Raw genomic sequence first — 16,055 nt, 5'->3', positions numbered from 1 at the left:
AAAAATCTTTTGATGTCATTTCGCACGGGGTAGATTCCTCTCGCAGGGCTCTGTTCCCTACGAGGTGCTTTCAGGACTCACGGACACTCCGCATCATTTTCTCGGGACAAACGCGCGAAGCGTTTCCACCGACCCTTCCTGCAGCGGTCGGGGCCGCCACACGGGCCCCAGCCGCCGGCAGGGGAAGGCAGGGCAGGGCAGAGCAGGCCGCGGCCCTCCCGGGGGCTGACGGGGGCAGGAGCCGCTACTTCTGAGGGGAACTCCGGGCACCGCTTACACGAGTGCCGGGCGAGGAAGAGCCACCGGCAGAGCGGGGCAGGCAGCCGGCCCCTCACGCCGACAAGCGCCCGCAGTGTCCATCGCAACGGCGGGGAGCGGCGGCCCAGCGGCAGCTCCGGGGGCAAGGCCCACAGGAAGGTCCCCGGGAGGGCAGGCCGGAGCGGCGGCCTCAGCCCGGCGCTGAGAGGACCACCCGCCGCTAGCGACAACGCTCCCCCGGCCGCGGCCCCCTTCCCGCCCAGGAGAGCTGCCATCGCGGACCCGTGGCCCCCGGCCGAGCCCCGCTGGCGGGCGGGCCCGCCGCGCAGCACAGCACCCGCCCCGCTGCCTCGCCTCCCACCCGCAGGCAACTCCCCTCCAGTGACGCCTGGGGACGGGCCCCCCGGCGCCACCGGGCCCCTCCGCGCTGCGGGGACGCAGCGATGGGGGCCCCGCACGCCCGGCCGCCACTGTGGGAGAGCTGTGCCGCAGCCGCCGCATGGGCCGGCCGCCTCCCCGCCCCCGAGATGGCGGAGGCCCCGGCGAACAGCGCGGGGCCCGCACCCTATCGGGAGCGGGGGGGAGGCGAGGCTCCTCCCCGGTCCCGCCGCTTCGCGCCAGACCCCGCCGGCCTTTACCTCCCGCCGCTCGGCTCGCTGGCTTCCGCCGGCGGCGGACGCGGGGACTGGGGAGCTGCTCGGCGGCGGCCGGGGAGAGGGGGAGGCTCCGGCGGAGCGTGCGCCGCGGGGACACAGTGCCGCTCTCCGTCCGGCCGGGGAAGAACAGCCCGGGAGGAGGCTCCGCGCCGCGCCGCCCCCCTGCCCGCCTGGGGCCCACAGCGCCGCCCGGGCCGCTCCGGCGTGTAACCCGGCCGTCGCGTAGCGAGGAGACGCCCCGGTGGCCGGGCCCGCGGTGGCCAGGGGCAGCGGCCGCTCCCGGCCTCGGGTGTCGCGGGCGGCAGCGCCTGTGGTGCGGCGGGGCCTGCCGGCACCGGCAGCGCTGCAAGGGGTCATTCCGAAGGAAAAGAAGAAACTCCCACAGGGGAGCGGGAGCCGCCTGCTGCCGGCTGAGGCTGCGGGCAGCCCTCCTCCCCAGGAGGCGGCCCTCGCCACCTTGTCTAGTGGTTACCGATAAAACTTGACTGCTGAAACAGCTTCACGAGTTCACCGTCGAAAAGGGTGACTGGGTGCTCCACCGGCATGGGAGAACCGGCGTGAACAGACAGACCTCGCCTGTAGAGGGCACGTTACTGGTGACAGGACGTTCGTTGATTACAGAGGTCAAGAAGAGCATAGTGAAACCTCATAGCCACGTAGCGACAGGTTTCAAATCCGTAACAAAAAATGGATAGATGTTTAATTTCTGGTGCCACTGCCGCTGTCCTGTTCTACTAAGCAGCGTCTAAAGTCGTAGCAGAAGAGAAAGCTGCAGTGCAGAATGATGCAGTGGATCTGGGGGCTGATGCTGGAGGAGAAATGGCATGAGTTTTTAAGGAAGCCGAGGAGAGTGGTGGGAGCTGGCATCAGTGATTGCCGTGGAGGTGATGAGCTGCAAGAGGAGTGCAGAGGAGCAACTATTAGGAGAGGGCTTCATTATCTGCAACGAGCAATGGACATTTGTTGAACAATGGGAGATTATGGAAAGATGAAAGAGAGGCATGCTCCTGACAGACTGAGATGATAAGCAGCTCTTTAATTAGAACTCCTGTGAAGCCACCATGAAGGGAACTAGGCATCTGAACAAGAGTTTTGAATTCATCAACACAAGGGGCAAAGCTCTTAAAAATAACAATTAAAAAACAAACGACAACACTCCTCAAGGAAGTTGCACTGGGAAACTTTTCTGCAGTTGTATAGAAACTTGCTGACCTGAGAAATTTCACGCTCAGCAAATGGGCATTAAGTTTACCCATGGACACGAAGTTTACCCATTACTGAATTCTAAGAATAGGGCAGCTCACACTGCCCGCCCCATCAAGATAATAGGCGGGGTCTCCACTTCTTCCTGCTTGTTCATCGAATTCCAGAAGGAGATGGGTGCCTTCCTACCCCATTGTCTTGAGCTACCTCCCCGCCATCGCATTCAACCGCCTCCCATTAGGGCACAATGCCTCAGGTGGACGTTGCCTGGAGGTGTCCCGCTGTGATCTTCCCGGGGAGTAGAAGCAGTGACACTCCTGTGAGAGGGGAAAAACGTTTCCCCCGAGGAGAGTAAGATTGTTTCCAGGCCCGAAGGTGCCTCTCATTGTGATTCATCCCATTCCTGAACGGGGTGGCATCCCCAGCGTCATTTGTCCTTCATTTTCTTTCAAAGACGGAAGCGAGAACTAGCCTTCAGCAGGCTACTACAGCGCTGCTTATTTAGCACCTAATCTTACATGCTTCGCAAGAAAGACCAAAAAGTCAGGGCCAGTTTTGTATCTCAGTCACTCCTAATCCCACTGCTCCTTCCTTCTGGGGCCTGCAGAGACTTTCCGTCTGCACCAAAACCAACCTGTCTGCATTAGAGCTGTAACTTTAGTTTTAATGCCAACAAGGAATAAGCAAGTGCAAAAGAAATAGCTAGTTTTAAGGTGAACTAATTATGCATGGGTAGCTCACTATAGTCTTGTGAAAACTGTAGAAAGGTGCTCAGAGTAATTCCTCTTGGAATTAATTAGTTTGTAGGGATCACAGTCCTCTTTGGCAGCACAGCAACATAAAGGCAAATAGGTTTTATGGGTAGGATTGTATGTATTTTACAGTAAAAGTAATGCTATAAATTTTCAAATTAGTACTCAAAGCATTTAATGTTTTAGGAATTGATTTAGGCATTAATAGTTTGCCCATTACTTTGCTATTTCAGTGCTTATCTTTTAGTTTTATGGTGTGCAATGTTTAAATAAACAAGAATAAACATTCACATTTCTAATACCATACGTAAAGCGTATATGTACTCATACACAGGATGTGCTGTCAAGTTTCAAAAAAGCTGCCTCTTACCATGACTCACGAAAGGAAAATAAATAATTATTCAATACACTGATACTGTACATGTCCAAAAATCTGGAGGGAAAGCCTTGATCAGAATTTGTGTGTGCATGTGGTAGCTTCATGCATTTATCAGGCACTGTTTCCTTCATGCATTCAGTGTCTGGACAAGTATCAGAAACAAAATCATTTTTCTTTAAGGGTGTGATGTGTTAATCATACGTTTGGAAAAATAGGTCATGTAAATTCCAGTTTAATGACTATGTCTTTATATTTTTAAGGTTGCCAAAAAAGAGGAAGAGAGAGGTTTTCAGTATGCTCGAGTCTGATAGCCTCCATTAAACTGCACTGCTAGTGGGGTTGCTGCTGGCACTTGAGGCATGAAACTATGTTGTTCTTTGCCAGTTGTACATATTACAGTATTTGACACCATGAAAATGGCAGACTAATTTGGGTACTGGCAGATTTCTCGCCACCACAGTTAACACTTTAAACACGGGGGATTTTGGTGTCTACATAATTATAAGCACTGTATTAGAAGTTCTTTTAAGTATGTGTCTTTATTTTTTTTTGAGTTTCTACCAAACTTTTTCAAACTTAGCACAATAATCACCTATTTGCTATTGGGTGGGGGGTATTTGTTGGCTTTGGTTGGTTGGTTGGTTGGGGTTTTTTTTCACTCCTCCCTCTCCTTATGTCTACAGTTGGCTTGTTTTTACTTGGAGTGGCTTGAACATACAGCATGTAATCTGTGCTGTTTGGCTCAAGTGTTTAGTCTGGTCTTCACTGAATGCTTTAACAACAGATTTTCCATTTTAGTTTCTAAATGCTGCCTTCTCAAAGTAAAAATACTTTACTATGCTCTTGCTTATGTTATAAATCACATTAAAATAGTATTATTACCAGAGTTTGGCCATAAAAACAAGGAAATGTCAGTCCTTTTTAATGTCTCTGATTATATACAGCCTAAGTCTACTCAGCAAATTGTGATTTCCTTTCTTCTGTGCTCAAATTGGCTTTGAGGGTCTATAGTTAAAAAAAATTAGACTTTGATTTGCAAGAACAATTTGCAGCTAAATTTTTGGTTTGAAGAACATTCTGGTGTAGCAAGAAAGACATGTTTAACTTTGTCAGTTTTAAAGACTTATTTTTACTTATAGTAACATATTGAATATACAAAATAAATACTGTAGGAAAACGCCTGAGAAATAAGGGTGCATTAAAAATTCATGCCTGCCTGCAGCAAGCCTGAAATAAGTTATCTTTCCAGGAACTTAAGGTATAGTTTTTATCCTTATTCAGAATTTTACTTTGGACCATTAATATATACAATTAAAGCCCCAAATTATCATGTTTTTTTCCTGAGATGAAAAGACCCCTCATCTAGTTCCTGCAGAAACCATTTTCATCAAAATTGATTCAGTCCCTCCAAGCTATAACCCTTCCTCTTCCTGAGGAGCCTTCCACAGTCTGAGCCAGCTTTAGGTTTCATTTACCACTGGGGGAAATAAAAAGTGTCAGCTTCTACCCCCCTTCCCCTCCCCCCTTTTTTTTTTAATGGATTTACCTTAGTGCTGATTTAAGATGTTTAACTTGGCTTCTTGGAATGTCTGTGTCTCCAGTTAATATTACTTTGTCCATGATCTTGGAAGTTTGTGTTCCTACAAAAGATAACTATTCCCTCAGCCAGCATGTGATTTCCAAAGCAGAAGTTTAATTCCTTAAGTAGAAACAAAAAAAGGGGAGAGGAAGCATAGAAGTTTTATAAAACTAAACAAATCAGTAAATCAGTACTTTGATTCACCTACCCATCAGTAAACTATCAAAGGCGCTTGTTTATAAGGTTATTGCTGAACATTAATAGTTGTAGATTTGAAAATTCCTGTTTAAAGGCATTCTAAAGCAGTGTATTACTAGTCTGCATTTAACATACTTGTACTTTAATGAGATACTCCAGACATATTGCAGAACAGAAATAAAATTTGCTTATTATACTAAATATTGCCAGAATATATGGACTACAAAGATGCTTGGGTTTTTGGAAAGGAGATGCAGAGAGATTATGACAATAAATGCTGTAATCCAAGAAGTAAAGAATTACACTTAAATGTATCTCCTCTGCAGGCAAAGAACGAGGTCATGCTTATATAGCTGACAGCAGCCTCACTGCTATAAGGATCTTCTGAATTTGAAATAAGCTCGCACTTCAGTTTTGATTTGTGGTGAATCTGATTCCGTATTGGATGTTCTCGGCTGTGCTGTTTTTATCAATCTGATATGTCAAATTTTGTGGATATCAAAAATCCATCCTGATCTGTTTGAAAAGCAGAAAGGAAAAAACTAAATTATGCTTAATATGCCTCCTTGGCACATATAAAAAGCAGTTAGCTGACTTTCGTTCTAACTGTCATGGTTTTATCTGTTGAATATCACTGCCTTTATTTTTAAAAACTGCACCAATCCCATCCCATGGCAAATTTAATATCAGAGATCTTAGAGATCAGTGTATTTAAGATAGGATTTAAGAACAAGGCTAATAGTAAAACTGAGTATCTGTATTTCTGTATTATTTTTAAAAATAAGATTGAAATTATTTGTTGAATTTACTGCAGTAATTAGACTAAGTTTAATGGAAAATTATAATAACAATTAAAAAAAAAAAGTAAAAAAGCAGTTTGACACTTCTGTAACTTTACCATACCCAAAATATATTGTAAAAAGAGAAAAAAAAAACCCAAAACCATCATGGGGGGGGTCCACTTTATACATCAATTAGCTGAGACCATCTCTCAAACAAAATGCAACAGCTGTTTAACTACACCATACAATACTACGGAGTAGCTTAACAGACAGTTAACTATCCGTTTAAAACTGTAGGAACTCTGTAAGCAGGGTGCTGTTACCTGAACTGGAATTTGACCAGGATGTGAAAGTTTACTTACTGATTTTTACAAAACAACTGTTGTATGCTGATCAAGAAGGAGGACGTTTCCAAGGAACAGTATCGTTAATGGCCTCCATTCACTGGTAAAAACAGAGCTGTAGGAACAAAACTGCCCCAGGACAGAAAATCTCCAGGTTTCCAATGTGCAAGGTAACTGCCTGCAGGCAGTTGTTAAGAGGGCAGCCACAGCTGCAGAAGAAGTTGCACTGATTTTGAACTGAGAGACAATTAACATCATTCCAGAATTTGCAGTGAGACTACACTGTTTTATTTTCTTGGGCAGCAGAGCTTCTCCAGGGATATCTTACCTAGAGTCAAGACTCTAAGAAGCTATCTAAGAAGTGATAGCTACTGAATCGAATCATCCTATGTTGGACCTCGTCTTCTTTAAGGAAACAACAGGGCAGACAGAAAGGGAAAGAAGTTTGGTGGGTTTTTGGTTTTATTTTGGTTTTGTTGGAACAATATCATATTTATTAGGGTTAAAATTATCTTATGTTCCTACCTGCTTAGTTTCACTGTAACAGCATGTAAAAACTACAAGCTACCTTGTTTGTATTAGGATTTTATCTCATTAAGGTGTTCTGTATCACCTAAAGTAACTGTTTTCCTTAGAGCAGAACAGATGCATTTCCTCAAACACATTAATTCCCAAGTATACTTAATGTGACTAGGTCATATTGAGATGGAGAATTAAACACTTGAAAACAAACCATTTATTGAAAAAGTCAATTTGACATTAGCTATCAATTTTCTTTTGACTATGTAATATTATATATGTATATATGCATATATGTATATACATGTATATAATATATGTAATATTACTTCAAGTGAAATTTTGGCTTCTTTTTACTTTATATATTTTCATATTTTATGGGTTTGGTGATGTTAAAGGTTATCAGTCCATTTCACCTTACTAAAATACTGGGAAAAAAAATCATTAAAACTTTCAGTGATTCAACATAAACCCCAGTACTTTCTTTCTACTGGAAGTTTTGGGATGTCTAATGTTTGCTCTGATTCAGAAATTTTTAAGTGTTAAAACATCGGACCTTGCTGCAGAATGGAATTTCTAAGTAGATCCGATGTTACATACTTGTAGGCAAGTTTCATTTCATCTATTAACGTCACCTGAATGAACAAATGCTTTTGCCTGTCAAGACAGACTCTACTCCACTGTCTATACAATTAATTTAGCAGAAGTTAATTGCTTGCCAATCATAAGTGATACATAAACCCATTTTCCTCACAGTGACTGACCTTCAATTAAGACGATTAAAACAATACAAAAATCTATTTCATTTCTTTCCCCAAAGGGTTTCATAGAGGCTTTATTTCCAAGTACAGATCTTATCCAGACCTGCACATTTTACAAAATTTTCTGATACCACAACTCAATAACTTCAAAAGTCTACGATATACAAGTACCTTGCAGGCATCCTGCTTCGTGTCAATTTTCCTCACTCATCATTTGTTACACAAAAGCTCGCTAGCTTACAGCAACCCTTGCACTTGACCTCTGTCACAAACATCTGCAAATTACTTCAACTGCTTATAAAAATAAATTAAGGAACTTGTTACGGTCTAAACCCACTAGCACTCATTTATGAATTAAATTTCACTAACTAGTTTTCAAACTTGAATAACTTGCATGCTGCATGTCTTCTGCTGAAAAAAAAAAGACAAGGAGATGCGGAAGGGAGCACGGAGTGATGTGCGTTTAAAAACACCTGTATAAACTATTTTTTTTAAAGGAAATCCTTTGTTCAGTATGTGATTCTTTGTAACTGTCACATGATAGAACCTAATTATTTAGATAGGAAACTGACTGCATGGCTATTTGCTCGCTGCTGAATAAGGAACAAGGCCACCTTTTGCTTTCCTGTAAATTCTGACCTTTTTGTTTGGTTGGTTTTGTCCCTTTAAAATCCACCTATCCTCTCTACTTTTTAACATTTCACACCCTCTGTCACTGGAAATGGGGCCACATTCTTTCCCAGTGAATAACACCAGCAACAAAAGAAACTCAAATTTAGAAAGCCACAGGCAGCTAAGGACCATCTTGAAGTTTCAGAGACATAAAACTACAGTCACTCCTTGGTAACAAGACAGTCTACATTTTCTGATTTATTTGAGGACTAGGTAAAATTTAGTTAGCTCAGACCTGCCAAATTCATAGCAATTTCAAGTCCAGAGAACAAGGGAGTCAGATCCTAAGACAAGCTCCACTCCACCCTGCTCATGACATTTCAGATTGGTATCTGTAACCAGATTTAGCTCACACACACAATTCAGGATGGAGCAGAGATGGTGTAATTTGGATCTGGGCTCATCTGTAATAGACAACTTATTTAAAAAAAACCAAAAAAAACCCAACCCCAAAACAGTTGATCCATCCATGAAAACATGTTTAAGCCTTCTTCAAATAGAGGATTGAAAACTGACCTTTTTCAATTACTTTATTTCTCTGTTTACATTCACCAAAACCTGGAAGAAAGAAACATAGAATCATCTGAACAGTTAGTGTTGGAAAGGACCTTAAAGATCATCCAGTTCCAACCCCCTGCCATGGGCAGGGACACCTTCCACTAGAGCAGGTTGCCCATCCAACCTGGCCTTGAACACCGCCAGGGACAGGGCAGGCACAGCTTCTCTGGGCAACCTGTGCCAGCGCCTCACCAACCTCAAAGCAAAGAATTTTTTCCTAATACATAATCTGAATCTATCCTCTTTCATCTTAAAGCCATTCCCCCTTGTCCTATCACTACATGCCCTTGTAAAAAGGCCCTCTCCAGATTTCTTGTAGGTCCCTTTTAGGTAAGAACACACTAACTTGAACACTGAAATGGGAATAGTTCATATTTTCTATGTAGTTCTGCAATTTTTGAGGTATGATTTCTTGTGTTGTGCAGTGATGACGGTTAGGAGAGAACAACGTGTACTCCAAAACCAAGTAAGAATTTTATCTGTACACCAGTGTTCGTTATGAATTTGCCCATTTTCCATGTGCAAAAATAAACTATACCTACTACACAGTACGAAGAGTAGAAAATTAAGAAGTTAAATACTCAGCAGAACAAATTTTCCCCTCATCCATACACCCATCAATAATTACTTTCCTCAGCAGCATTATTCAGTTTGTGACTGATGACTCTTAAAGGCAAATGTTTTGGACTCTCCTAATTGTTGCTGGTCATACATCTACTTTTTGAGTTCAGCAGCGATCAAAGGCACATACAAATTAATCCCTATATGGATTATGTTTAAACCTGTTATTAGGATTGAAATAGAAAACAAGCGACACTTCCATCATTTAAGCTTGTTTCATTTACATTTAGTGTTTCAACAATACACTGTCAGGTTCACCCCTTTGAGGATGGCAGGTTGTGTCACTCCCAAGTGTGACTGCAGCCACTGTCACACATATGTTCTTCCCCAAGCTCAGCAAGAAGACATTTACCAACCATGGCAGCACATACACATGAAGAAACTAAAGCTCCCAATGTATTTTCACATAGTTCTCCAGCCGATCTGGAACTCCCCTTCATATGTAAACACAGGGCAAACGAAATCCACAACAATCTCCTTTTTATCTTTCAATTTTAATAGTATGCTCTGCTTTTTAAAAATCTTCTTGCAAGTTTGTCCAGCTAGTTTCAGGAAGTATTATTTTTGTAGCTTCCAAATATGCAAAGCCAAAATCAAATTCAAAAGGAGCCTTTATATTAAGCACATATGAACTGTAAGTGTAACAAGTTTTAAGATATATAACAGAACAATTAATCATATTGCTCTCAGAATTTGGTTTCTCCAGTTCAGCTTGACTTTGGCAAAATTTTACTTACTGATCACAAATAATGGTATTTAAAATATACTTGTGATTTACTCAGGGCTATTTATTTCATCTCCTATCTCTGCATCTTTTGTTTGTTAATGTGAAACTCCCTAATGCACAGCCAGCTGCAGATTCTCTACCACATGTGTTCATCTTTGCTCCTTTGGTTTCTTCTGCTCACTCATACCTTTTCTTGTGTTCCCATTTCTTCTATCTGGCAAAGGGTCAAGGGACAAACCTTTTAGAAAGTAGCAGAGAGAGAAACACCAAGATAAGGGTTTGGTAAGATAGACAAAATATTACTGCAAATTTGCTTAAATTCAGGAAACTGTAAAGCACTTGGTTAATAAAAGTAACAGATTATGTCAGCATTTGTGTACTTCCTTTAGTGTTATTTCTTGCTTGCTAAATGAAGCTGCTTCCTTAGGGAGTTTAAGGATCTATTGCTAGCTAACGTTCTTCTCCCCTAAAAGTAACATTGTTCTGTTCTCTCTTACTATGTTCAGAATTTTATAGACTTGTCAACATATTTTTTCATTTAAATCCTTTTTACTATGAAGCTGGTGAGAGAACATATTGTTACAGGTCTTGAAGCAAGGATACATGCCTACCAGAGTGCATCCAGGCAGTGTTGAGCTAAATGATACTGAAAATGAATGAAAAAAAAAATGGTTTACTCAAGTTTTCTTCTCGATAAGAAGACTCGAGATACTGGATAAGCGGTGGCTGCTGAGCAGATCTTGAAGGACGTTTAAAAAATATTGATTAAGTATAGATCAATGGCATTCCATAAACAAAAACTGACTAGAAAAACCCTGGTAAAGTAGTGACTTAAATGTTCACATGCTGGCTAAAAGTCTGTGCGTTTTTAATGGTATCAGATAAAGGAAGTTCACAATTTTAGCATGCACTTCGCTGAAACTGTAAATGATTTAGGAATAATTATGCAGTGTCTGGAAGAGAAAAAGAGTAGTACAGAGACATACTTAAGAAAGCAAGTGTTTATGTGCTTGATACAGTGTAGTTACACTACACTGTGTACACAGAGTACACATGAGCTGCCTTGCCAAATTCAGATAGGATATAAATAGTGGTATTAGATGTTGGTGAAATTGTAAGTGGATACATATCAGGCTACTTTACAAGCAGTAATCCCTCTGCTGGCATTTAATATCATCACTGCCAGCAATCACTCTACCATCATGAACATTTTTATATTCCGTCATGGAGAATTTTTGGTTAGAAATCTGACTATTGCAAACACAGCTCTTATATTACTAAGCATTCATGTTTGCCAGGACTATGCTTTTCCCATTTCTGTATTTTTTCTTGCTTTTTCTAGTCTACTTCTGGCTTTGTCTACTCAATACCTGATATTCTGTCTTCTCTTTAGACACCAATTCATTGTCCGCTCTGTTAAACACCCATACAAGTATTGGCTCAAATAACCTTAGATACCTTCTCTGCTGCCACATACCCTGAATTTAGGAAAATCTTCTTCCACTGATACTCAGTATTCCCTGCTGCTGAACCACTGTGTTGTCAGTGTGCTTCTCTGTCATGCTGGCTGATGACCTGTGTGGATGTAAACACCCAGCGCATTAATTGTAAGGATGAAGTGACCAGAGCTGCACAATCCAAAAAAGTAATTTTATTTTGTGAACTCAAATGCAAATTGTTCTTTACAAGGGTTTGAAATTCCAACTTTCATATTCAAGTTCCCAAATGGTATAGTGGTATAAGTTTTAATGATTATCCCCTCAAGCCATTCGCAGAACACATTGATTGAATCATCATTAGTTGCTTTCCTAGCAGCATAAACCTATATGATCAATATATTTCCTGACTTTGTTCAAAGGCAAACTGTAATAATTCTATTGCTCAGAGTCATACCCAAACACTTTGATGCTTCCCCGAGTTTGATAAATGCAACCCCTTTTTAAGCCTCTGAATAGTACACCACATACCTATCCATCAAAATGAAATGACCCCATCATTACAGTACAGCTCTGAGACCATCCATTCATCAGATCTTTCTTTGACCATAATCATAAATTCCAAGTTCATATTAATTTGTAAAGTTTCATATAATTCTTTTCTGTACTATAAGCAGCAGACATTGTATCTGTGAAAGAATTAGGAACAGCAGCATCACAAATACAATCCATACTTTCCACAAAGGAGCCTCTTAATCAGAATTTGCTAGTTCCACACGTTCTCATTTTTTAACAGGTTTTTAACAGTTGAGAACAGGACAGTTTTCAACTAATGGGGCAGAGGGAGAGACTCTGCTCATACTGACTTCCCACTAGTAGGTAGCTGCCATGAGCTAAATATATTACCAAACTTTCCCAATTTCCTCAGTGTTATTTCCTCTATGCAGTCCCATACACTCAGAAATTCCCCAAATCTGCCCTGTTATTTGAAATAATACAGCAATCATAAAGAGCCATACGCTACCATTACAGCTACAGGTAACTGCAGATTTCCTTGCAACCTGGCTGGGGGAAAAGAAATCTGGGAAGGACTTACAGAATGGAAAAGCTGAATTTGAAATGGACTCCTTTTAAGTGACCTTCAGCTGAGGATGTAACATACTTTGTCATAACTGCTTCTGCTGTGCAGCAGTATTAGAGAGCCAATAAAAGGCTAATGAAAAATGCAGGTTATTCTTGAGTGTGCCATAAATAAAATAACGTTACTTAATTAATAAAAATAGAATATAAGTTAACATCATGCTTAATGGTCTAGCTACAGAGACTGTTCATAAATTCAGTTACCTGGGATCAAACTTATCCAATCAGAATCGAATAGGAACTGGAAAAATTTGAAGAATAGTTGATCCATCGATGGCTTCCCTTACAAAAGCCTGGGGAAAAACAAACCACCCCAAAAGTAGAAGATATGACTAGTGAAATGCTTAATTTTTTGCTGTAGCTACTTATGAATGTGACTTCTGATAAATTATTGATAGTGACAGAAAGAAAATTTAAGCTTTTGAGATGTGGTGCAAGCAAAGACTCTTGCCTATCTCCTAGACAGATGATAAATGCTCCTATTAAATATATCATTGGAGAAAAGTGGACTTGGTTGTCAGAAATGAACAGGTGTAAATGTATGTGCTTTGGACACATCAGGAGTGGAGATGGAAATAACCTTGAGAATGTAATTACGGAGGGAACGGTGACAAGTCATCATAACAGAGAGCAGCTAGAAAGGAGGTGGATAGATGACATGCAGTAGGCTGCTGTGACTTCAGTTTCTGAATGCTCAAAACTAGCACTGGATCAAGGAGGCTTCTAAAAATTCTCATATGAAATCACCAATATGCAGGTGTCAATAAATTGATTTTACTTCATTTGCAAGCAAAGGAAGCAAGTGCAACTGTTCTGTCAATACAGTATTTTGTAAATTACAAGTGTATTTGCAAGTATACACTTTTTTGCCATGGCTTAGATACACTGACAATGACCATCTTTGTAATTTCTGAAAGTGCCTTGATACCACAGAAGTCCGGTGGCAAAGCTAACTGTCTCTGGCAAGTACAGCTGTCTCTGAAGAATAGCCATGAGCGGGTTGATTAGAGACCAAGGCAACAAAGGGAACCTTGTGGTTGATGCCTACTAGAGGCCACCAGATCAAGGAGATCCTGTTGACGAAGCCTTCTTACTCCTGCTACAGAAGGCATCGCGCTCACAGGCTCTCGTGCTGCTGGGGGACTTCAACACCTGCTGGAAAAGTAGAACAGCAAGGTGTAGGCAATCCAGGAGACTCCTGGAATGCACTGAGGATAACTTCTTATGCCAGGTAACAACAGCCCTACCATGGGGGATGCGATACTGGACAACTGAGCTAATCAGTGACATCAAGACTGCAGTCAGCCTGGGCTGCAGTGATCATGCACTGGTTGAGTTCACAGCCCTGAGGGATATGGGTCAGGCAAGGAGCAAAGTCAGGACCCTGAATTTTAGGAAATCAAACTTCCAGCTGTTCACGGAGTTAGTCAGTAGGTCACATCCAGAGGGTAGTTGGAACTAGATGATCTGAAAGATCCCTTCAACCCAAACTATTCTAAGATTCTGTTACAACTGCCCTATCTCCAAGCATGACTCAGAATAAGGACATTTTCAGACAGCACAGGAGAAAGCCCTCCTTACCAAACCCAGAACAAAATAACATGTAGACAGACTATGGCTAGGGATCAGTTTCAAAGGGGTATTTCATCATAGAGTATTTGGTTCTTCCCTTTTTTCAGAACTGACGCTTTTCCATGAAAAGTCAGTGAGTTGTGGGACCCACCTCTTCTTCAAGGAAGCACTTTGTGTGTCCAGCTGATTGTCTTCATGAGATAATACACACAAGTCCTCCTCCACTGTTTTACTGATTTTGCTTTGTCAATGTAGAGCATGGGAGACACATGTAAATCCCTGTTTTCTGGATGAAACATGCTTCCTGGTCTGTTCTTAGATGAAAGTAGTTAAACTGAAAATACCCTCTGGAATGGGACACCTTTTGGAGGTCTTCCGTTATGGCAACACACATCGTGAAGAAACCCACCTCTGACCCACCTCAATTTACAACAGATGTAAAATACATCAGATCTTTTATAAAAACAGGTAGTTAAAACAATTAGGTGCTGTTATCAAAGATATGTTACACTGCAGAGTTTAGTTAGAAACCTCAGGAATATCTCTGAAGATCCAGTGCAGCAAACTTAAAGGCTATAATTTTAACTGGAGGAGCTGCGTGCAACTGCATGTGGGAGAGAATCAACAGACGGGCAAAGAGAAAAGACAACCAGAAACGAGGACTAATACCAAAGTAAAAAAAAAAAAAAAAAAAAAAAAAACGGGAGAGAGAAAAAGCTTCTATGCAAAACTGAGGGCGAAAAATTATTTCCCAGGGTTTGATTTTTACTGAGTTCAGAGAAACGAGTGTATTGCAGGAAAAAAATGTGTAACACTGAAAAAGTAAATAGGCTTTCTTAAGGGAGAAAAAACCCCCCAAAGCCTTCATGATTAGGAAGCAGCCTGCCAGAAAGCAACCTGCTAGATATAAAAAACTGGCTAAATGCTAGACTTGAAAACAAGTAATTAAGCTTTTTTCCTCCCCCTCTTGAGCTATTTGACTGTGACTTAAAAAATCTAATAGTGAAGGACCACACTCTACAGCCTGGTTCTGCAAAGCAGGAGCTTTCAAGAGCACAGTTATTATTAGGAAGACAAGTGCTTTCTTAACCTACCAGATAGGATTTCTTACTTGTCTGCCCAGTGGACTGACAGATATGACTTACTCTGCAATTCATGACACGCTGTTCTTAATATGACTATTTAGTTCTTGGTCATTACTACTATCCATACTTACTGTTCTAACAAAGACCTGAGGACAACCGTTAAGCTGTTCCTGGAAACATGTGCGCATAGCTTAATTTAATCAATATGAATTAAAGGATTTTCTGTGCTTAAAGTAATCAGTCCATACTCTCTTCTGTTTCACCTGAAAGCTGTTTTGTTCTGAAAACCTTGTGCTGCATTATTTCCCCTACCAGTAAAACCACCACATTCTTCTTTTCTTGCTACTTTCCTTTAACATCTCCTGACCATAACAGAGAGAAAGAATCACCCCACAAGACTGGCCCGCAAGTGTTCAGCACCTTGTATTTCAGTCTGCTTATAAATTACACTTGCAATGGTAGTCTAAAATATGTTAATAAACAAACAACAAACAGATTGGAGTAAGTACATTCCAATACAAATAATGGGAGTAAAAGTAAGGAAATTCCAACAGAAATTTGTACACATAGGGACTCAATAAAATCTGGGTAAAGACTGAAGGATTGGGTCTTATTACTAGACGGAGCCATCCATTAAAACGCAAGGGATCATGTGAACCTGGAAGCAGAGTCCAAGTCAGATCTCAGCTGCTTGCTGAAATTAGAAGGGTGAAGGTCAAACAAGCAAAGGCAACAAACCAGACACTAGCAGCTGTAATCATATCTGCGAGCAGTTTTCAGGACTATTCAGATTAAGAGTTCCATAGGTCAGAT

At 41.5% G+C, this 16,055-nt stretch overlaps 2 protein-coding genes across 7 annotated transcripts in view; both read right to left on the bottom strand.

The window, feature by feature from the left end:
- The window catches only part of N4BP2 (NEDD4 binding protein 2), a 44,036-nt gene extending 43,042 nt beyond the window's left edge, over positions 1 to 994 (bottom strand). For 5 of the 6 annotated variants that reach the window (XR_003992438.1, XM_030493348.1, XM_030493354.1 and 2 more), the window contains exon 1: positions 897 to 981. The gene's annotated coding sequence lies outside the window, so the exon portion shown is untranslated. Of the gene's footprint in view, positions 1 to 896 lie in introns of all 6 variants that reach the window. The other variant, XM_030493353.1, reaches the window with a different exon arrangement.
- Positions 78 to 14,157, bottom strand: LOC115610789 (translation initiation factor IF-2-like). The gene is made up of 4 exons (XM_030492796.1): positions 11,977 to 14,157; positions 11,487 to 11,584; positions 10,197 to 10,247; positions 78 to 5,541 (listed from the first exon to the last, which is right to left on the bottom strand). Exon 4 carries the CDS (start codon positions 1,269 to 1,271, stop codon positions 78 to 80), a length of 1,194 nt encoding a protein of 397 aa, XP_030348656.1. The 5' UTR covers positions 1,272 to 5,541; positions 10,197 to 10,247; positions 11,487 to 11,584; positions 11,977 to 14,157.
- Between the last annotated feature and the right edge of the window lie 1,898 nt (positions 14,158 to 16,055).

This window comes from Strigops habroptila, chromosome 7 (assembly GCF_004027225.2).
Source record: "Strigops habroptila isolate Jane chromosome 7, bStrHab1.2.pri, whole genome shotgun sequence".
NCBI lineage: Eukaryota > Metazoa > Chordata > Aves > Psittaciformes > Psittacidae > Strigops > Strigops habroptila.
The sequence above is the reverse complement of the archived record's forward strand: the minus strand, read 5'-3'. Positions and strand labels throughout refer to the sequence as shown.

Coding starts and splice junctions, on each gene's coding strand:
- LOC115610789 (XM_030492796.1), bottom strand. CDS start 1,271: ATGACCCCTTGCAGCGCTGCCGGTGCCGGCAGGCCCCGCCGCACCACA.